General features: G+C 40.8%; 2 protein-coding genes across 6 annotated transcripts in view; both read left to right on the top strand.

Moving 5' to 3' along the window:
• Positions 1–9,812, top strand: part of LOC118232403 (sodium/potassium/calcium exchanger 2-like) — a 69,741-nt gene extending 59,929 nt beyond the window's left edge. For all 5 annotated transcript variants that reach the window (XM_035427368.1, XM_035427369.1, XM_035427370.1 and 2 more), the window contains 4 exons: positions 468–602; positions 2,212–2,301; positions 4,852–5,018; positions 5,764–9,812. In XM_035427368.1, the coding sequence (XP_035283259.1) occupies positions 468–602; positions 2,212–2,301; positions 4,852–5,018; positions 5,764–6,013 (642 nt within the window). In that variant the 3' untranslated portion in view covers positions 6,014–9,812. The remainder of the gene's footprint in view (positions 1–467; positions 603–2,211; positions 2,302–4,851; positions 5,019–5,763) is intronic.
• Positions 9,813–17,502: 7,690 nt separating this feature from the next.
• rpl34 (ribosomal protein L34) lies at positions 17,503–21,541 on the top strand. The gene is made up of 5 exons (XM_035426249.1): positions 17,503–17,558; positions 18,176–18,248; positions 18,568–18,667; positions 20,249–20,352; positions 21,317–21,541. The coding sequence occupies exons 2-5, from the start codon at positions 18,184–18,186 to the stop codon at positions 21,399–21,401; spliced, it is 354 nt and encodes a 117-aa protein (XP_035282140.1). The 5' UTR covers positions 17,503–17,558; positions 18,176–18,183; the 3' UTR covers positions 21,402–21,541.
• The last annotated feature ends 858 nt before the right edge of the window (positions 21,542–22,399 follow it).

Raw genomic sequence — 22,399 nt, forward strand, 5'->3', positions numbered from 1 at the left:
CTACTGGGACGCAGCGGCATGTTGTTTTCACACCTCTTCAGCTGAGAGCGCTGGGCTGTATGACATCATCCGGCTGCTCGTTTAGGCTCCCCTCGTTTAGGGACCCCTTGTTTAGATACCCCTTGTTTAGGCACCGCTTGTTTAGGCACCCCTCGTTTAGATACCCCTTGTTTAGGCACCCCTCGTTTAGATACCCCTTGTTTAGATACCCCTTGTTTAGGCACCGCTTGTTTAAACGCCACTTGTCTAAGCACCGTATCTCTTGCAGAGGAAAAGGACATCAAATCACAAAAGGAAGAACTTTGAGATTAACTAACCTTTAAGGTGAACAGGCTCCTAGGCTGGTTAATGAGAGCACCCTCTCTTGGCTGGATTGAACAGATAGTCTGAGTGTCCAAAGTTGAGATGTGGGACTAATGTCCTCTCTCCCCCCCCCCCCTTTCTCTCTCTCTCTTTTTCTCTTTCAGGCTGATGAGGAGGAGGAAGAGGATCAGCCGCTGAGCCTGGCCTGGCCGGAGTCCAACCGCAAACGTTGCACATACCTCCTCATCCTGCCCATCGTTTTGCCTCTGTGGCTTACCCTGCCTGACGTCCGCAAACCCGTGAGTGCCCTCCACCCCAGAACATGAATACATACCCCAGGACCCCATCACCCGAAACGTACTCTACGGCACCGATTTCAAACTCCATTCAAGGAGGGCCACTGTGTCTTCTGCTGCTCGCTGTGTTTCAGTACTCAAACGGCCTACTTTAACTCCCCGATTGGCGGTAGAATCCTCACACTTTGTTTTCTGGATTCCTAAAATGGCTGCCGATTCAAAGGGAACTGCTAATCATCAGACCTGGAGATGATCAGAACCTGCAGTTTCTTGCTTTAGAGCCTTGGGCCTGTGTGAGTAGTATAAAACTTTATACGGCGTTAGCAGGATGGGTTTGATCTCTCACCTGGAGAAGGCTAATCCGTTTGCCCTCTGTGACGGACGTCCCACCTGTTCTCCGTACGTTGGCTCCGACTATTGCTCAGTTTCAGGGTTTGACCATTTGACCGTTTATGGTCTTCGTTGTGCCATGTCAGCTAATCTTAGGTGGCTGCAGTCTTCCAGTTACGTTTCACAGCTGTGGTATTTCTCACAATTTGGCATTGTACGAATGTAAGTGAGAATATAGTGATGACCCTTGACCTTTAAGTGGTTCAGTAGATGCCTTTTTCTCTGCTTCATCAACATGCCTGTTCGTGTGATGGCAAACATGCACAGATTAGAAATGTTCTGAGCAACGGTATGATGTGTAATACATTATTCGATTTCAGCACCAGAACTCTATTTTTTAAAACCAGCTTGAAGGCTGGCTTGATAGCCACAGCGGTTGAATCCGAGCAGCCAATGAACTACGCCGATCTAACGTGAACCGCGATATTCACTTCCTAATCTGAGCGAGGGCTCTTTAGCGATTGCGATTCTGCGGAGGTGAGACGGAGGCTCACGGCGGAATGCAAAACAGGAAGCGCACCTCATCTGCATGCGAGCCACTCGCCTCGGAGCTGGTCTGCTACCCAGAATGCATTGTGTGCCGGCTTATCACAGCACCAGGGAATTGCATTGTGACAGGGGCGTTTGCAGACTCAGTAAACACTTGTCACTTAGCATTGTCTAATGATTGAACACAAAGCTTGCATTCGTTTGCATGACATGCTTAAGAATGACTTTGTGATTATGTCACGGTGAAAGGTTTCGATAGCAGCCAGTTTTTTTTTTTTTTTTGATAATTTTTTTCCCCCCAACTTGACAGAGGTGTTCTCTGTCTTTAAGACGTCATTATAAATAATCTGGTTCTACCAGTGTGACTGTATGGCCCTGCTGTCTTTCAGATGTAATTAATCCATGCTGTGGTCCTGCTCTGTATTTAAGATATTGAAATATAGAACCTGTTCAATGCTGTGGTTCTTCTGAGTATTTAAGATATTGAAATGAATAATCTGTTCCGAGCTGTAGCTCTGCTCTGTATGTATGATTTAGAAATGAATAACCTGTTCAGTGCTGTGGCTTTGCTCTGTATGTAAGATTTAGAAATGAATAACCTGTTCAGTGCTGTGGCTCTGCTCTGTATGTAAGATTTAGAAATGAATAACCTGTTCGATGCTGTGGCTCTGCTCTGTATGTAAGATTTAGAAATGAATAACCTGTTCGATGCTGTGGTTCTCCTGTATTGCAGACCTCTCAGAAGTTTTTCCCCGTTACCTTCTTTGGCGCCATCTGCTGGATTGCAGGTTTCTCCTATCTGATGGTCTGGTGGGCACATCAGGTGACTGTTCTTCTGTAAATTGGCTCGGGAGGGGGGAGGAGGGCATGATGTGTGTTGTGCTGGCCTCATGTACTACTAGGGCTTTTGTTTTTGGAGGAATTTGGTGTGATTTTGATCAGTTAAATCAGGATTCAGATGCACGGTTGGTCTTTCAGTGTGATTTCTAAATAGCACACATCCAGGTTTCTTTCAGAACCATGCTTGTTTGTATATGTGTTACCCACATATAGGTGTCAATTAAAAGTCAGTTCTAAAAGCTGATAAGCTTTGTATCTTGATTATTTTTATTAGCTAAAAAGCTGATCCAAATATATATTTTTTCTTTTTTGTTTAATAATTATGCATAGGTTTATGTAGATGGTTTGTACCAGGTGTGCACACATGACCATAGTTACCATAGCATAATAACTACAGAGGGATGCTTTACTCAGCTGCTAAAGCTCAATGCTAATGTGATAAAAGTTAAGTGCCAGATTTATACAGTCAACCCTGTAGACGATGCTCGGTGATCAACCTTACAGGGCAGGTTCAGCAAAACAACCGGGTCTGGCAAAAAAACCCCCCAATTTTAATGAAAAGAAAATAAAAGGTGGGGAGGCATGTTCTCATGCCTGCGAGATTGCCGTGGTAATTGTTCTGAGAAGGTGAGATTATCAGTGGGCTCTAGAAATAGTGTGTAAGGAGCTCAGGTCTTTTTAAAGACGCTTTGCTCTCAGAAAGTGGCACGGGTCAGTCCCTAGTCCCCACTGACATGCATAATATGAAGGGGGGTGGGCGGGGGGGGGGGGGGGCATCTTTAGTCTCAGGGACACAAACCCATTTACTGGAAATGCTTTATTTATCAGTCATTAATGAACCTCACTAATTGGCTGCAGTCCCCACACCTTGTTTCTAAGGTCAAAACTGGTTGCTGATTGTGTATTAAATATTATATAATATTCTAAATATTTGCTGGACAGTAGGATGTGGAACCAGGATGACTGATGCACTATTAAATGAAAAAAGAAAAAATTACTGGAATTTAAGAAACCTGTGGTGTTTTCTTTTTTTAATTAAGTATTTGTTCTACTTGTCATTTTTGAGGCATGAATCATATTGGGATGGTAGGTATGCCATCTCACCAGTTTACAGCTTTTCAGGGTTCCCTACAGAAATAACCAGAAGGCCTACAGACTCTTGGCCCTTAAAAACATTCATTTCTGTACAGTTTGACCCCATTTCAACTTTGTACATTCACACATTAAAGCCCCAGAGGAAAGAAAGGGATTTCCTTCTTCTTCTTTTTGCTGCCTGATTACATCATCACAAATGCTCCAGGCCCACAAAGAATACATCTCCCCCATTGGACACTTTCGGCATTTTCACCGTGTTTAACGTTAGCTACCTTGTTAACGAGATGACAGACAGAGTGTATAACAAAATTAATGATATCAAAATTCCACCAAGTTATGGAAACAATATTGTCAGATGGTAAAATTAAAAAACACAGGGCCAAGTTACTTGAAATAATTTTGGAAACATCGGGTAGTATTGCTTTGGAATACAGCTTGCTTAATTTGTGTGAGGTAAAATAGCCAATGTTGTTTCTCATAACTTGGAATAATTTTGATACCAATATTTTTAATGGCAAGCCTTGATTTTGCCTGTTTGAATTAATGACTTATAGACAGTGCTTTGCATGTGTGATTAATTTGGCATTTTTGTATGTTTAAAAAACGTTTTCAGATTAGTATTTTACATGACACCTATAACCATTGTCAGTATATTTTTATTAAGTAAAATTTTGTTCTACTCTTTTGCTTTGTATCCAATGTTCATTGCTCTCTGAGAAGGCTGTTAGAATGTCTTACTACAACAGTGTGAGAAATTAAATTTCATGGTTGACTTCTGAGGCATCCCGCTAAATTAGATTACAGATGTGAAGTTAGGTAATGACTCTTTCTGTGAATACACAGAAGAGCCGTGTGATGTACACACCTCGCACACCGGCAGACAAATACATAATGCGGATTTTCTGAACTTTCAGGGGAGAGTGATGTCATTTTGTTTTGTAGGTTTTGTGACTTTTTTTTCCCACTGGTCAGTTCAACCCATCACAGAAGTCACACTGTCTGATATTAGCATCCACAGACTTAGTGTGGATAAAAATACTGTGTGAGGGCTGGGCCATTTGCCATGACATGCAAAGACTGCATATGGCATAAAGAATCACATGTATTCCTGTACGTTCAAAACATCACCAGCAGGCTCCGTGAACTAGTTCATTGGCCTTGGCACCACTTATAATTTTAGCAAACTGCCCGTGAGTTTCGCGAAATCCATTCAGGCTAAGATTTTTCCACGTGAACCCAGGATTACGAGTGTCATTTAAAGCAGGACCTCGGAGACCATTCCCGACGGGAGCAGCCAGCTTTCTGCAACTTTGCATTGCTAAGGAAGGGGAGTGTTCCATAAGGAAGAAATTATGATGCATCTTGAGAAAACAGCTTTTTTTCTAGTGTATTATTGTTATTTTATCTTTTATTTTTTGATGTGCCCTTTGACGTGCAGGTTGGAGAGACCATAGGGATTACTGAAGAGGTTATGGGATTGACCATGTTAGCAGCTGGGACTTCCATCCCTGACCTGATCACCAGCGTCATTGTGGCCAGGAAGGGGCTTGGAGACATGGCAGTGTCCAGTTCTGTTGGCTCCAACATCTTTGACATCACAGTTGGGTAAGCAAGGGAATTTCTATTACATCACAGTAGGGTGATGGGCGGGCAGTATTTATGACATCGCAATGGGCTAAACTGGGGTAAATAATTAGGCCTCGTACACACTAGCATTAAAACCTATTATGAAAACCCTTTCAGTTCCTTAAAACTGACAAATCCACAGTACCAGGAGTTGGACCAGAAACATTTTGGACAGTAAAATGTTCAGTGTTAAATCAACTCTTACAGAGTACACATGGTTCCTATTGAAACCTACCTGCGGAATCATTTTTCTTGCATCATAAACAAATGGCATGGAGTTCCGTGACTTCATAGTTAAGTTAACAGTTGAACGTTTTTATTTTATTAAAATAATATCATCCTATCTCTATATTATGGATGCTGATCACAGTTCAACTTGGTCGTCAGATGAGATGCATTGCATCACCGTAAACACTTGGACAGCGGCCCGTGTCGTTTATTTCTTTTCTTTTGTCAGCTGTAAAGGTCGCTATGGTTGGCAAATAACGCCAAAGATCAAATCCGATCCACCTCCTCTCAACTAAAGCGTTTCTGAAAAGGTTCCAGACTAAAACCGCTGGTGTGTACTAGGCCTGAGATCTATATCATGTATACATTCTCAGTCCTATTCATACAGCAAAGTATAGGCTGTTCGTGTATATTAGGGGTGTAACAGCACACAAACATGGTCCCAGAGCGAAGCCTGAATGTTAAGGCCTGCTTTTACACCCCCCCCTTCCTCCAGCTTGCCGTTTCCATGGCTACTGTACTCATTCCTCAATAACATGAAGCCGGTGACGGTGAGCAGCAACGGGCTCTTCTGCGCCATCGTGCTCCTCTTCCTCATGCTCCTCTTCGTCATCATCTCCATCGCGGCCTGCAAGTGGAGGATGAGCAAGCTCCTGGGGTTCATCATGTTCCTGCTCTACTTCGTCTTCCTGGTGGTCAGCGTGCTGCTGGAGGACAAGGTCCTGGTGTGCCCTGTGTCCGTCTGAGACACCCCCCACCCCACCCCCCCGTCTCCAGCTCTGACCTCTGGGGAAGGGGGCCTGGGAGGAACATTCCTGTTTTCTTTGTTTTTGTTTTTATTTTGGACTGAAAGCGTGTAGGGACATGACGTCGCTGTGGAACCTGGGAGGCTTTGGAACACCAGGACTCATAATAGGGTTAGGGTTATGGTAGGGAGGGTGGTGGGAGGGAGGGATGCAGTCATTCTGACTGGCAACCATGCTATGCATGTCATACATTTATTCTGACTGGAAGGTTCCGGAACATTTTATTTGTTTATTTATTTATTTATTTATTTACTTTTTGGTTTGATCCAGTAAAAAAAAAAAACAGCAAAAAGTGAGTGAGGCAAAAGTGAATCTGCGGGTGTGAAAGAAACGGTGGGACAGGAAGTCGTGATTTCAGTGGTCGCCAAAACAAGGTAGGACAGAAACGACGGCCTCGACGCGCAGGGTCCGGTCTGACGTCGGCGAGAAGGCCCGCGAGCGATTCAGACGGAGCGCGGCTGGGAAGGACGAGCACGGCGTCACCGTTGCCTTCTGAGCGAGGTACACAAACTCACCCAAACCTCACCTGGAAAAGACGGCCCTGCTGCTCAGCGCTCCACACTGCAGAAATACCGGTGGACTGGTGAAGATACTCCCTTCAGAAGTGATACAGTCAGCATGCAGTATAACGAATAAATATGATATACAGTAGAACTTGAAATCTTGCAGTTAATGTCTTGCTCACGTATTCAGTGACCCAGTAGCAAGGATAATGCTGTTTCAGATCATTTTCGTATGGAAAGGAATTTTTGGACAAGAGGGAAATTGTCAACGGTTTTTGTGCTGTGTATTACACCTTCTGTTAAAAGGTGACCTTTCCCTTTAGAGGTCACATCTCACACAAAATTGCTATCCTATCTCCATCTAGACTTTGAGGATTGCCATTATTTATTTATTTATTTATTTATTTATTTATTTAAATTATTATTTGTAGCAGCAGTACTTGCTGCGTACATGGCATGTATTATGTTGATTCTCCTTCATTTTTGTCATTTTTTTTCTTGCTCCATCCGCACCACACACTGTTAAATTCCACCAGGTACAAGTCTTTATATCTCATAGAGCTTGCAAAGTATTCACTTTGATTGGGGAAAGTACATTATATGTGAAACATGTTAAATTAGAATTGTAACCATGTGAAATATGACTAGCTTTCCAAATATATTACTCACACTAAATTAAGACAAGCATGTGTTGTCATAATAACCAATATTTCATTGTCAATATACAGTGATAGATGAAGGAGATTCCACTTTGTCATTTGTAAGAATGCTATTCAGCAATTTACAAAAATTTGTTAGTAATTAGAGCACTCCTATATATAATAATTTTGATCTTTTTTTGAAATATTGGACACATGTTTATTTATTAAAAGAAAAATAATGAAAAACAAGAGAATGCATGTTAAATATCTTATGTGTGGAAAGAGGTGCTGGTATTTTCGTCTCTAATATTAAAATTAGATACATATATTTGCATTTCTGGCCACACCTCCCTTTGGTCCAACGGCATATTTTTCCCTTGTCTTCTAGATGCAGTCATCCTCAATACATAGACTATGTCAACTAATATATAAAAATAGCAATATGTATCAAACTTGTGAAATTGTTTTCAAATGAAGGGTGCTGTTGTCTGCATGGATACTTATACGTATATACTTTCACAATACAAATATTAATGGCTTCATAGAGGACATATAGTACAGGATAAGTTAAACAGATAATAGAGAACCGTACTAACACAAAGAACTAAAATAAGCATCTCCTATCATGTTTTTAATGTCCACATACACAGCAGTAGTCCTATTGGAGTAGGCTGGGCTTTTTTTTTCCATTCAGTATGCACCATGCAGCTTGACAATCCTGAGTTCTCACTACTGCCACCATCAGGCTACCACATGCTACCGCACATGGAATGCATGCACACATGCAGCTTCACCAACCCCAGTATCTGCGTGTGGTCACCGAGGGGTCGGTCCTCATTTCAGGACATTTAATCATTTCATGACTTCATATAATTTCTTTGTTTTATACTTTTCACATTTTGCAAAAAAAAAAACCCCATAGGTAAGCATCTGATCACCTGTCGAGTTTTCATAGGAGAGCAGTCTCTCCCGTGATGTCATTCAAAGCACCACGGATATATACACACACCATATATAGATATATAGATATATATATAGATCCCAGTAGCTTTGTGCAAATGAACTGTAAATTATTAATTAACATAGGACTTTTTGATAAGTGTAAATGTTTGAGGAGGATGTTTATAATTACACTGGGCTGGTTACCCACATATGCCACAGAGGAGCTAGACCAACTATGTTTGTATAATTTATGTATTTATTCATGCTAAATTGATTTGATTTTGTAAATAGTGAATTATATATACATAAATATATATACATATATAAAAAATAAGATTTTAAAAAATTGAACAGATGGGGAACAGGTCCTTGAATAAGTCAAGTGTGGTTCCCCACCTGTGGCAATGTCTTGATTTTGTTTATCTATTTTTAATTCTTTATTTTTTCAATGGAAGGTAAAATTCTGTATTCAAAGGTTATTATAAATGCAATTTATTCCTTCTCTCTCATATGTCTTTTAAAATATCAATTACTTTGAGCATCAACAAAAAAATGCACCTTGATATGCTATGCCACAAAAAAACAAAATACAAAAACAAAACAAGGGCAAATCACTGACTTCACAATCGCCACAGTACAAAAATGTTCTCCCTTGCATTTTTTGGGTGTTACAGAAAATATATGAGCAAAGTACACAGTTCCATGGAAGCCCACTTGAAAATGTATGTTAACATATAAATATAACTTAATCTCTTACCTTACACACTGCTTCTGTTGGGTAGAGTCTGCTCAGCCTCTTTTCAATCAAGGTCCTTAGCAAAGACTCTAGTGGTTGTTTTGTATAATCAGGTGTAACTGTTTGGTTAGAACAAAAGCCTGCATCCACGCCGGCCGTTTCTTGGATAAGATGGAGGACCCCTGCTGTTGATGGTCCCCTTATAGCACAGGAACCAGTCATAGGGCAGCTGGGGTCCTACTCCTGTTAACTTTCAGAAGCAGGATTACAGAAACCCCCCCACTGGCAATAGTGCGAAATGTGTTTGGCCCCTCCCCATTTCTGTGGAGGGGTGCATCTACATTTTAGAACTGTCTGCCTCCGATTGTGGGAGGCTGTCCTGTTGAATGTGGACACCACTGACCTCAGCCATGCCCACTGCTTTGCCCACCCTTTTACTGATGTTGCCACGGTGAGTTGTTCCCTGGTATTCTGTCACTCTTGCTGTGTTTAGCTGTGTGAAAGATGCAATGATACGTTCAGATTGCTGCTGTCAAGAGAGCACATGACATGCAGAAGCCCTGTTTCAAAGCATCCTGCTCTGCAGTCATGTGTAAACATTGATGCTGAGCTAAATAAAATGCATTACAGCTGGCAGACTGGTTAAGCATGTATGATACACTGTGTAAATCATTAACCACAAATAGGGCTACAGGAATTATGTGGCTTGACTCCTAATATACATTCTTGCACTGTCACTGTTTTTTGTTTATACATACATTTATATATATATATATATATATATATATATATATATATATTGCACAGATTAACCATGTAATCTCTTGTATACATGATTCTAATTAAATGGCATTTCTTTATGTAAGAACACATAAAGTGTGTAATACTATATTAAAATAAAGGTAACTGAGAAATGAGATGATTGGAGTCTTGATTTTATTTATTTATGCATTTTTTTTTTTTATTTATTTACATCCTAACCTCAGCTTCCAGTTTACCATTGTGATACTATCAACCTATCAAAACACTTTCCTCTCTCAGCGTCGTTGTCATTTCAGCCAATAGCAATTGTGATAGATTGACTGAGTCCGACCAGTGATAAGAAAATTAATGGGATATTGGTGTAATGGCTCTTTCTGTTGAAATGAGAGGGCAGCTCTCCATCAATCATGGAGTACATCGGTGAAAAAGACACAGAATGCTGGTGATTGGTGTCTAATTTCTGGTTATACTTCCAGGATGCCTTTGGGATCAAGGGGACATTGAAGGTATATGCCAATTGCAACTAGCTTTGTTCAATTTATTGCTTCGAACATGCTTCATGATTTGTGGCATGTTCTGAGCTTGGCTTCTATGCAAAAAGTGGTGATGTCATTACGCTATCCTGAGTTTATCAGCTGAGTGTGACAGCAAATTCTGAGGCTCAGAGACCAAAGTTCATGTCCTGCAATTTAATGGGACAGGTGAGGGAGGGCTGGGTTTCTTCAGCAGAAAATGCTGATGAGTGCGCTTTTTTTACACCTTAGTGCCCTCTCATATTTCTCTCATCCCTGGGGAGTACAGGAGATTGCTGCTGGAGAAGAATAAAGGAGATAGAGAGGGGGGAGGAACAGAGAGAAGAGAGGTGGTGGGGGTGGTTGGAGAGAGAACAAAAAAGGAAGAGAGAGAGGGACTGAAGGACAGAGACCTTGTCATTTCACACAGAAAAGCAATTTTCCCTGCATGATTCATGGTGCTAATCTGGTAGCATGGAACATGTAGGAATTTACAGATGCTAATCCCTTGTAGGGGGAGCAAATGCTAAATTATTAAAACCAAAATAGAAATAATTTATGTAAAACTGTTGTGTAAGTTTATATATATATATATATAACTACTACTTCTTTTGCCTAGGAAATGTTTTTGTAATTAATGAGGTGGTTACATTTTCAGGCATATTAAAAGTTGACGTACCTTCTCAGAAGGTTTTATTTCCAAGGGCATATTACGGGAGAGTGTGCTGTATTTAATGAGCACCAGATCACGACTGCAATTTCACACATCTTGTGGACACAGCAACACACTCACACCAGCACGTCACCACATGCCCAGGTTGCAGCAGGAGAATGAGTGTGCGTTCGGTTACTTGCTCCCTTCGTGTAGTCGGCTACTTAACATTCTGTATTGTGTTGAGTCATGTAATCTGAGTTGGAGGTATCTGCAAGCATTGTGTAGGCCTACGTCTTAAATGCATTAAATGCGATTCAAATTACTTGACTACGCATATTCTGTCAGATACATTGCCGTTATCGCCTTTCTGTGACCTTGAATCATTTGGTCTGTAGAAAGTGTTGGTGGCAGCAGGCTAAAATTAGTTGAACATCAAAAGAAACAATACAAATGTAAAAACTATAAAACTGTCATATTCTGTAACACACAGGGTACATCATGAGCCTGATTTTACAGGGAAATTGAAAGAATACGCGGATGCACGAATGCGCCACATGGACTCCTGCCCGGCTCATCCATTAGCGTTCCCCACTCGATAGAGCAGCTTGGAAGCTCACTCCACTTAATTGACACCTCGCGATGTCAATATTATGATAGAGGGTGTCCTGCCATTAAATTAAAGTGCTGTTCAACGGATGCTTGGCTTAAGGCAGCAGATCGCCCGCCGTCTGTGAGCGCAGCACGGTGCGGCTTGCCGGATGTCTGGCTGCGACTCCCAGCGCTTCCAGGAACACACCACGGAAGGGGGGCTCGGGTGAGTCATCGTCACATCCAAGTCGCATCATGCTAGCTTTCCCCCGCGGGCTGCATTTAACTGGATATGAACTCTGCCACTTTCTGAAGGAAAATAATAAAAATGAAAGAATGAGCTACTGAATATTAGATTTATTCTTATTATTATTATTATTATTATTACATTTGTCCTGATTGTTTTATTCAGAGCCTCTACTGAATCCCCATACATTCCAGGTGAAGTCACGTCACTGAGGTATAAGTTCACCATTTCTTTTGAATCCAAACCAACCACAGCACAGGACTGCTTTGCGATTTTGATGTGGTGACCCAGATTTGTCGTAGATGACCTTGCAGGGTTCTGTCAGGGGTTCTGCGTTCTCTCCTACACACACCGACTCGTCAATCACAGGAACACTCCCCTTGTGCTATTTTAGGTAAGATTCCACCTTATTGGAACAGTATGCAGTCTATTTATCAGGGGCTGTAGCACAGAGAGAGTTGGCAAAAGAAGGCCTTGCACTTGATTTCTCATTTCCCTTTGACAGGTGAGCCAGATGGCGGAGATGCGTCTGCAGAGAGACAACTGCTGTGCCGGGCTCCCTGGGTTTGAGGAAGTGCGTTGTCACAGCAACTGACAAAGGCCACGTGACTGATCGCAGGTGGCCGCTTCCAGAACTCTTTTCGAAACACAAGTGCCAGGATGCGTGTATGTGCTTGCACAAGTGTTTGTATCTGTGTGTGTGTCTGTGTGTGTGTGTGTTCTAATTTGCAGGTCACCTCTATTCAAGCTCGGAAATGTTTAAACTGGGGTATGCCTGCACTGGAAACAAAATAATCAATAACTATTTAAACAACAGATTTTTTTTGCCCATTCATGACATTTCTCAGTTGCTGGATTCGTGCAATCTCTAGAGAGACAATAGGCAAATGATAATCTATGAAATTGCACGATCAATCTGGTATGACACAAAATCCAGAGACTTCTGGATTTCCTGAAATACAATTGGCTACCACTTGCACAGCACACAATGCTTTTGAATGGCTAGATACAGGTTGCTCTGATATTTGGTATGGTTGCCAGGTTTTGATACAATACTCAACAAAATGCATGATAGTCCGTTCAGCAGATTACTTATGTGTGTTCTTATTCGATTTTAATAATGTAGCTTAATTAATGTAGCGATATGGGATATTTTTAAAGTGTGTAATGCACATTTCCAAGTTGCATTGGTTAAAAGCGTCTACTAAATGAATTATAATGATAAACATTTGGAGCCCTTTGTCTTGCGGGCAAATGGGATCAGTTTCCCCCTTTTCTTGTAAAACACAATGTGAACAGCAGAGGGCATACAAATCATTAATAATTTTATTAACTCATGTATTTTCATGAGCATGGAAACTCTCCAAAACGCATACAGTTGAATGCTGCCTCATCAGTTGTGAACGAGAATAAACCGCTATCTTTACATATTGTTTCTGGACAGCAACAGAACGAGTATCATACAGGGACATTGTAAATGCCAAAAATAGTATTTAGCCTGCAGCTCTATCGAAGCAGAAGCAGAATAGGATCGGAAGCAGAAGAGCTTTAATTACACAATCAAAGGTGAGGTTGATGCACAAGATTTTACTTCATATATTCCAGAGTGATATGTTAAAATTTACAGATCTTAAATGTATGATGTTGACCTATAGATGGAGAGCTGCATTTCCTCAAAAAAGAACAAGGAAACTCAAGTGGTAAAGGTTGTAAAATCTGCTGTGGAGGTCAACACAATCTTCAAAGATTTTCATGTCAGTGCAATTGGGGCACACATGGGATTCAATAATGATGCCATTAGCAGGTTTTACTGGCCTGGGATGTGTATTGACATCAGAAAATGGGTAGGTGCCACAATCTTCTCCTCTTGAATCTATGGCCACTCAAATGGTTCATATATATATATATATATATATATATATATATACACATGTGTGTGTATGTATGTGAAAGATATAACTTTTGAATTGCAGCATGTACTCGGTGCCAAAAGAACATCAAACACAAAGGATACATCCCAGTTCAAGTAAGCTTCATACCTCACATACCTCTTTGCATATAAAGTTACCAATCCATATGTCATTGTCCACACTTAAATCTTTTGGAACTTCTCAGGTTCTGAACCATTTGAGCTGGTTGGGATGGACCTTGTGGGGAAACCGATGCCAACTCCAAGAGGCAATATATGCATCATGATTGGCTGCAAAACTAAGTGGGCAGAAGCATAACCGCTAAAGAATAAGCAAGCTGAGGACGTACCACAATGCATTGTGGAATTTTTCTGTAGGCTTGGACCTCCTAAACAAATTCCCACTGACCACAAGTTCAGGATTAAGGTGCTGTTCTGTTGTCATGCATTTTCAATGCTTTATCAATCACATCTTTACCTGTGCAGTCCGTTTCATTAACCCAATGACATGGCTGAGGCTCGCTTCAGATTTCTGACTCGTCTATTAAAATGCAGGTGAATATGGCTCTCTGCCAAAGGCTTGAAATTCAGAGGAGTTTTTGTGCACCATATCATCCACAGACCAATGGACTGGTTGAAAGGACAAATGGGACAGTGACAAGGTAACTTGGTTACCTTGTATTTATTATTAATTGTTAAATATTCTACTGTGGTATTGTTTTGCATTAAGTGGTGTTGCTGGCGATAATTAACCTCAGTCATTTTCTAAGTCATTCAGGATGTGGGCCAGACATGGCAATAAGCCATGCTTTATAATTTAAAACCGTATTTCATACAATGTTAATGTTTCAGAACCCTCGCCAAATTGGTGGAGGGAGAAGCCATGAAACTGGGATCTGTGCCTCAGTGCAGCCATGTTTTGGTTTACGCACAAAGATATAGATCACCACGGAGTACTTTATGCTTGGCAGAGACGCCAGGTATTATGAGGTCCCTGAGACATTTGGGGTGAGTTTCCTTCTCTAACGTGTATCTAATAGGACTTTCTCTTCATTCAAGGTACCTGACTATATCGAGGACATTGTGGCTGAGGAGGTTCTTTCAGTGTCTGAAGCTACAAGAACATCTTTTAAAGTTGTTTCAGAAAATGTTGAAGAGGCCAGTGAAAAACAAAAAAGGGAAGGGCTGAACAAGTGAGTGAGGATTTTTAACTGGGAGAGCTTGTCTTCAAGAACATGAAATGTAAAAAAAAAAAAAATTTAAGGAGACAAGCTGGCAAATGACAGACTGGGGCCTTTTAGAATTTTAAGTTTGCAAGGCAAAAGTGCCGATCTGCAGTCAGTTAAATCCAGCAGCAATCTGATCCAGCAGATCAGCACCATCTTACTAAATGTATAGAATCAGAAAATCTGGTTCCTTATGGATTACAAACTGCCCCATCCCACACAACTAGTCATTTTGTCCTCACTCTCACCACGTGCATCTGCTTCCACCAAATCTTCCCCACCCTGCCAGTGTGTTCTTGTGACCTCAGAATACGCTACCTGTATTTCTGAAGCTTCAGAATCTGCCCCACCCTCCCTGTAGGTTCCTGTGACCACAAAATCTGCCCCAACCTCCCCATGTTTCTGTCGCGCACTAACGGTTATCTTGTATTTACTAGACTAATTGGATTATTCTTATCCATATTTGATTATATATAAAAAGGAGAAAAAATGGAAACAACACTGGGTTTCTGAGCAAATTGAGTACATTTTTGATTTAATAAAGAGAGAAATTAAAGTAATTTTATCACATACGCCTTTGATTGCATATCTTTAATAGATCAAACAGAACAATGTAAATTAGAGGTTGCTCACTCGTGTTCTGCTTGATGGGTGTTTTAAGCCTCCTTAACCAAATCAATGTATTAACTCAAAAATAAATTTATCTATTAACTTAAGAATCACTGGATGTAGTCCTTAAACGACAAGATTGGCTAAAAGATTCAAATATAGACACACCTCATTTTTAACCAGCACAGCACCTGCAAAATGTAAAGCGTACTGTGACAAATGTCCTGTGAAATGCACTACAAAAATAAACATTTGTTTTTAAATTCATTCTGGAATTGCAAGAATTTTTATTTGTATTTGGTTGAATCCTGGGTCTATACTTTAAATGCATACCCCCTTTCATGTGGTAACAATTTTTAGTTTTTGCAGTAAATGAGCCAGTACTGAACTGGGAATGTATAACAATGCATGCCTGAGACACTCTAAAACACCAGCAACAATGGCTGGGAATGTGATTTTGCAGAAACAACACAACATAATGTCAAAGATATAGGTCTATAGAGTAAATGTATACCTCCTTTCATTTGGCCAACAGATCTATTAAAATCCTGAACACATTCCAGAGTGAGTTCTCTTTGCTTTCTTGCAATATACTGAAATAGAAATAGACATCAGAAGGGTGGAGCTGGAATGAACATGAATTGAAAGTGGGAAGATCGGAGGACACATTAATACCTTCACAAGATATTCAAACCCTACATGCCAGCCAGATCCCTCCGTTCTGCTACCTCAGGACGCCTAGCACCTCCCCCTCTTCGCACCTGCACTTCCAGAACACGTCTCCTGTCTGTTCTGGCCCCACGATGGTGGAATGACCTCCCTGTGGAGGTCAGAACAGCTGAGACTGTGACCCATTTCAAACGACGACTGAAGACCCACCTCTTCAGGCTGCACCTCTCCCCATCCCTCCCTTCCCCCCTGTAAATGACTAAACTTAGGGTTGTAACTAGGCAGCTGTTTCATAGGTGACTTAGGCACATCAACTGTCTTAACGACTACTTGTATTTTTATTTATTTTTATTTTTCCATAGATTGCGTTGTTGCCGTTCTCGTTGTTAGTGTTAATCAGTTTAACCATCAGGGTCCAAGTTGAACTATGCGGTTGTTCCCTGTACTTGGACCGGTACTTCTCTCTAGGGGTTTCGTCATACTTGTTCCTGGTTATGGTTATACACTTTGTTGTACGTCGCTCTGGATAAGAGCGTCTGCCAAATGCCTGTAATGTAATGTAATGTAATGTTCACTCCTATTTCACTGCAGCAGTGACATGAGGTATGAGGTAAACTGGGGATGATCTTTTAAAAATTGCTGTACAGTATATGGGAACATTCAAATATGGTTGTTTGCACCCATACATGATACATAACAACCTACACAAAAGATTATTTTTGCTTTGTGTCATAATTTAAAAAAACATACAAAGTAAAATTCCAGGCTTAATTTAAACCAGATAAATAGCAATGCTAGTAGCTAGCGATTGTGTACAAATTGTATCTGAAATGCTGATAAATCTCCATGAAGGTGCAGAAAACGTGGTTACTGTGAGGTTATTCTTCGGGACCATAGAACGCTACTGACGTTAATTCGATGCTTTTATTTTGGTAGAAAAATGGCGAGAACTCACCGTAACATTTGACCGGAAGTTATACAGGAAGTCTAATTGTTGCTAGCTTCACGAAGCTCAAATTTGCTGACAACTAGTGATCGTTTCAATCAATGAAGAGCATAAGAACTTATAAGTTCTTATACAGTTCAGTGGTTGCAATTAACTGTAACCATAGAGCGTATATAGGGCTCAGTGACTGTAACTGTTCAATGTATTGTTTCCATCTCGCTAAATGTAATAAATGTAAGGTTGATGGCTTCACGGAGCTGTCACAACAACTTTCATCCCCTTGAAAATTTCACTTTTCTTTTCCGGGTTACATTGAGCCTATTGGTCAGATCTCTCTGTTAGAAAGGTCAATGTTAGCTAAGTAATACCCATAGATTAAAATATTTTATTGTCTAGAGTTGTATTAGTTAGCAAAAGATAATGTTAGCTAGCTATTCATTAATTATGTGCTTCTCCACGTGTGTTTCTTTTCCGGTGGCAAAAGAGATTGAACTTCCGGCCCCCGCTACAGTCTTCCTCTTCCGGTTAAAGAACCATCAGGTATGGCGGCCAATATTTCTTCTTGCTTTAAGAGATTGTATAATCTGTTTTAATCTGCCGTTCAAAGTTCTGTTATTACGTCTGGTGTTTAATAAAAACGTTTGCTTATAACAAACGAAATGTGATCGTGTTAATATTTGAGTGATTTTTACTGTTTCTGTCTGATTTGTAACCGTTGCTCTGTTTCACGTTATAAATGCCTCTGAAGCCCTGTTTGCTACATTAGCTAGATCATTTTGACCATTTTAATCTGACTCGCTATTGATGCGTGTTGTCGTTTCTGGTATTATAGTCAGCTACACTGCAAAAAATCATTCGCCGGCCTTTGTAAACCTTGTATATCTTATGACGAAAGGTGTTCATTGGTACCAGTGAAATGTGAAGCTTGCTAGTTGGCAAGATAGCTAGTTAACGTTGGTTGATTTGAGCCTGTTAGAGTAACATATAGCTACCGTTATCCGTACAATTTGCTCAGCTGTCTATCCGGAGGTGCTAAAAGGTGTTTCGTATTTTCTTCCTTAAAACATGTCCACGTTGCTATTTGTAGAATATTGAGATATTTGCTAATCGTGCTTAACGTTATGAAATTAAAGTGATGCACAATCTCTCCCCTGTAGGTATAAACATGGTTCAGCGCCTGACTTACCGTCGTAGGTTGTCCTACAACACCGCCTCAAACAAAACCAGACTGTAAGTGAATTTAATTTTTCTCCTTGGTATGATACGTTCAGTTGTCGTCCCTGTGATGGCGTTAAACTTTGATAAAGTTGTGAAAAGAATCGAAATAATTTTGCCGAACATCCTCATTTGAAATGTAACTGTTTAGATAAAATTTGATGGTATGCTCTTCTGTCCTCTTTATGGAGTAGTCTACGGTGTTCTGCCATCGAAACTTTAAACTTTTATCACTTTGAAATGACGATCAGTGTCTATGCCACTGCACAATTGGCAAATGTGCATGGGTACACCTCAGAATTCAGAGATAGTGAATTGCTCTGTTTCATTTCAGCTCCCGAACCCCTGGTAACCGGATTGTCTACCTCTACACTAAGAAGGTTGGCAAAGCGCCCAAGTCTGCATGTGGCATCTGCCCAGGAAGGCTGCGTGGTGTAAGTATGCCAGCGTCTGCTCACTCATAACCTCTTCCACATTCACCTGTAATCCACGCCTGCCATTTCATGTTCGCTTTCACAGCAACATGGATGGCAGTGTAGTGCTAACACAGATTTTACTAGACCAGGGATCTCAGACTCGAGTCCTGGAGGGCTTCAGGTGTTTGTGGTTTCCTTTCAGTCAGCAGCCTGTTAAGTGTGTGACTTAAGGCAATCACTGACTTAAATGAATTGCTGGTTCTGAAACTCTGTGGCCCTGCTGATATAGATTTTGGCACCAATTTGATGCATCATCAGAAAAATGCTGTGCAGTTTTAATTTGGCGTTTAATTCCTGATACTGACCAGAGCCTCTTGTAGATAACAAAGCTTGCTTGCAAACAAAGGTCCCTTAAGTTGTGCAAGCAAGAATTTTTCAAGAATCAACCATGTGGGTAGTCAGAAGTGTCTGGTGTTCTAGGAAACTGGGCCTGTAAATCAGGTTCCTGGTTTGTTTCCTAGCTGGTGCACTGCTTGAGCTTTAATTCCCGGCTTGAGCACTGCTTTAGGCTCTTGACTTAAACATCTCCAGTCAGTATCCAGCTGTAAAAATGGGCAATAGGTAAGTGTGCTGTGTATGAAGGTCTGGGTAAGAGTGTCTACTAAATGTGCATGGGCTTTCTTCACGAGGGCCCTTTTCAAGTCCTGTGAACCTTCAGTGACATTTACTGAGGTGTGTGCATAGATTTTGGTTAGTGAAGGTGGCTTTATTGCTGTGGTGCTAAACTGTGCTTTGAAGCTTAGAAATGTGCATGCAATACTGTATGTTCACACAATGTAGGCAGAGTCATTACTGCAGAGGGTTTAAATCATTATGCTGCTCTCTTTAGGGAAATGGTTGACGGTGATGTGAAATGCTCCCGCTATTGAGTTCATTCTGAGTTCAGTAGGGCCTGGTTGAGCAGGGTTTTGTATTGAATTCATTAGGCGCAGGTTTAGCAGGGTTTTGTATTGAGTTGAGTAGGCCCATGTTGAACAGGGTTGTTATTGAGTTCAGTAGGTGCAGGTTTAGCAGGGTTTTGTATTGAGTTCAGTAGGCCCAGGTTGAGCAGGGTTGTTATTGAGTTCAGTAGGCGCAGGTTGAGCAGGGTTTTGTATTGAGTTGAGTAGGCCCATGTTGAACAGGGTTTTGCATTGAGTTGAGTAGGGCCATGCTGAACAGGGTTGTTATTGAGTTCAGTAGGCGCAGGTTTAGCAGGGTTTTGTATTGAGTTCAGTAGGCGCAGGTTTAGCAGGGTTTTGTATTGAGTTCAGTAGACCAGTATCGCACGATTACCAGACGTTTCCTAAAAGTTATTGTGGTTCTGGTTTTCATCACTGTTCAACTGTCACTGCATGTCGGACTTGTTGTCATTCTGTTGAAATGCACCCCTTCAGTAAAGACTTCATTTACCACCATACACCTGGCACCTCCCATCAGCCACTACACACTGTTGTAATCTCAGTAATGTTAATTCAGTGTGCCTGGCAGGTTGGTTGCTAGCTGCATTAATATCTTTTGGAGTCCTTGCTGTGTTTGTAATCATTTATCTCTCTACAGGTCCGTGCTGTCAGACCCCAGGTCCTGATGAGGCTCTCAAAGACCAAGAAGCACGTCAGCAGAGCCTATGGCGGCTCTATGTGCGCCAAGTGTGTGCGTGACAGGTAGGAGGCGCTGTCGCCATTCTCGTGCTGACGTGTGAGCGAGAGAGGGAGAGAACTGAAACCTGTGATTGTTATGTTATAGCCTAGGTCTGGCGGTTTTAGGATAGGTTTAGCTGTGTAATGGGCTTTACAGTATTGATCAGTGGTTTTTTGGTTAACTTTACGCTCAGTGATTAAAAGCAGCCTTTCTGTACCGTGGTGATATTTCACTTTTGAATGCCTCTGAGCGAGAATGTGACACTCATGTTCTCCACTCTAAGTTGTTATGGATAAGAGCATCTGCTGAATGAATGTAATTAACAGAGGTCAGAAAATTTGAGTGACAACTATTAGTTCTGCCATCCTGTTTAATACAAATTTTGTGTTTTCTTCTGTTTGTAAGTTTTTACTTTCATTGCCCCCAAAAGTACATGACCTATAAATTGGCCATAAGACCGAAGATTTGATTGCCTGCCTCTCCTGCCATTTGTTCACTAATTAATTGCAATTGCATTAACATTCAAGTTTACAAACTTTTGTTTGCATCAGCATTGAAGATGGTGATCCATGATAATTATGTACAAACGTACAATGATTATAAAAAATAAAAATTCCTATGTGGATTTTAGTGCCTGAAAGTACGAGCGAGTGCAGGTCTCTCTGCATTCGCTCTATGCAGAAAGGAACTAAACTTTCAGTTGGCCAAACTTCCAGGTCTGATTTTGTAAATGAGATTAGTAGCCAGAGAATACTCCAGCATACTGAATGCACCATTGAACTGGGTTGGTTTTTCATCCTTCCCCTGAGTCATTTCAGGTTTTGTAGAATATTGCTTCACTGTTCCAGGCTTTTTTTTCTTCTGATAGTCAACATGATGGCTTTACGTCTGTAAGCTGGTTATTGGACTAATTAAGTGCACTGCTTAATTGACCGTCTCTCCCCCCTTTCCCTCCTCTCTCTCTCACTCTCTTTCTCCCACGTGAAGAATCAAGCGGGCTTTCCTTATTGAGGAGCAGAAGATTGTTGTCAAGGTGCTGAAGGCCCAGGCTCAGAGTCAGAAATCGAAGTAAACTCCTTTATTTTGCGTGCCACAATAAAACATTGGGACATTGTGCTTGAAAGTGATTGACAGTTCTCTATATGGAATTCTGTAATGTCTGCATAAATGGTCTTGCCACCATTTTGTAAAAATAAAACCCAGTTGACCAGATTTATGTTCATGGGAATCATTGTGTGAAAGGTTGACCCTGCAGATTAATAACTCCATAATTGAAGCCGCAGCAATTTCAAACCTGTTCTGTCTGTATTAGTCAAAATCCACTTGTAACAGACTTGTTATAAGCTGTTGATTTAGAATCTCATAAAAAAGCCAATCTTGAGCCAAGCATTTTGCTGCGTAATGAAACTCCTGTACATTTGGTGTGGGAATGTCATTCATTCACACAGCTATAAAAATCTAAATAGATAGGCATCTTTTGTCATCTCTGTGGTCTGATACTTGAAGTGTGCATTGATAACAAAGTAAATAGAGATTGTTTTAAATGTTTCAAAAGAATAGTGCCATTTTGAGACATCGAATCCTTTAATATTATTTTGAGTGTATTTTCAGAATGTCCACAAGGTGGCACTGAACCTACTCCAGTGTTAATATTTTAATTGTCCACAAGATGGCAGGTACAGCGTACAAGCGCAAGCTTGCACTTGCTGGTGTGCTGTGAACACCATCTTCATATAATACATCTCTGAAGTGTTTCAGTGACTGTGTGTTCATTTAAAAAACCATCAGACCAATTGAAATAAGCTGATTTTAGTGTGTCTTATTTACTTTTAAGTATAAATTCAGTGTTTCAAGAAATGTTGATGCATTTTAAACACTTGTAGCTTGTTATATGATTGCGTTCAGTGGGAACTATATGGGAGTATTGTAGTAAGAAGCTTAAAATGTAAATGTTTGAAAAAAACAAAACTGCCTCAAGTTCATCTTGCTGATGAGGGGTTTTGGAACACAAGGGTCTAATCTGTAAAACCAAACGCGGCCGTGAGATGAATGAGAATATGGACTTGTACG

The sequence above is a fragment of the Anguilla anguilla genome, chromosome 7 (genome assembly GCF_013347855.1).
Source record: "Anguilla anguilla isolate fAngAng1 chromosome 7, fAngAng1.pri, whole genome shotgun sequence".
Lineage (NCBI taxonomy): Eukaryota > Metazoa > Chordata > Actinopteri > Anguilliformes > Anguillidae > Anguilla > Anguilla anguilla.

Excerpts from the sequence above, each read along its gene's own strand:
- rpl34 (XM_035426249.1), top strand. The coding sequence starts at position 18,184 with ATGGTTCAGCGCCTGACTTACCGTCGTAGGTTGTCCTACAACACCGCC. Across the intron at positions 18,249-18,567 it reads GCCTCAAACAAAACCAGACT|CTCCCGAACCCCTGGTAACC; the intron begins GTAAGTGAATTT and ends GTTTCATTTCAG. Across the intron at positions 18,668-20,248 it reads GCCCAGGAAGGCTGCGTGGT|GTCCGTGCTGTCAGACCCCA; the intron begins GTAAGTATGCCA and ends ATCTCTCTACAG.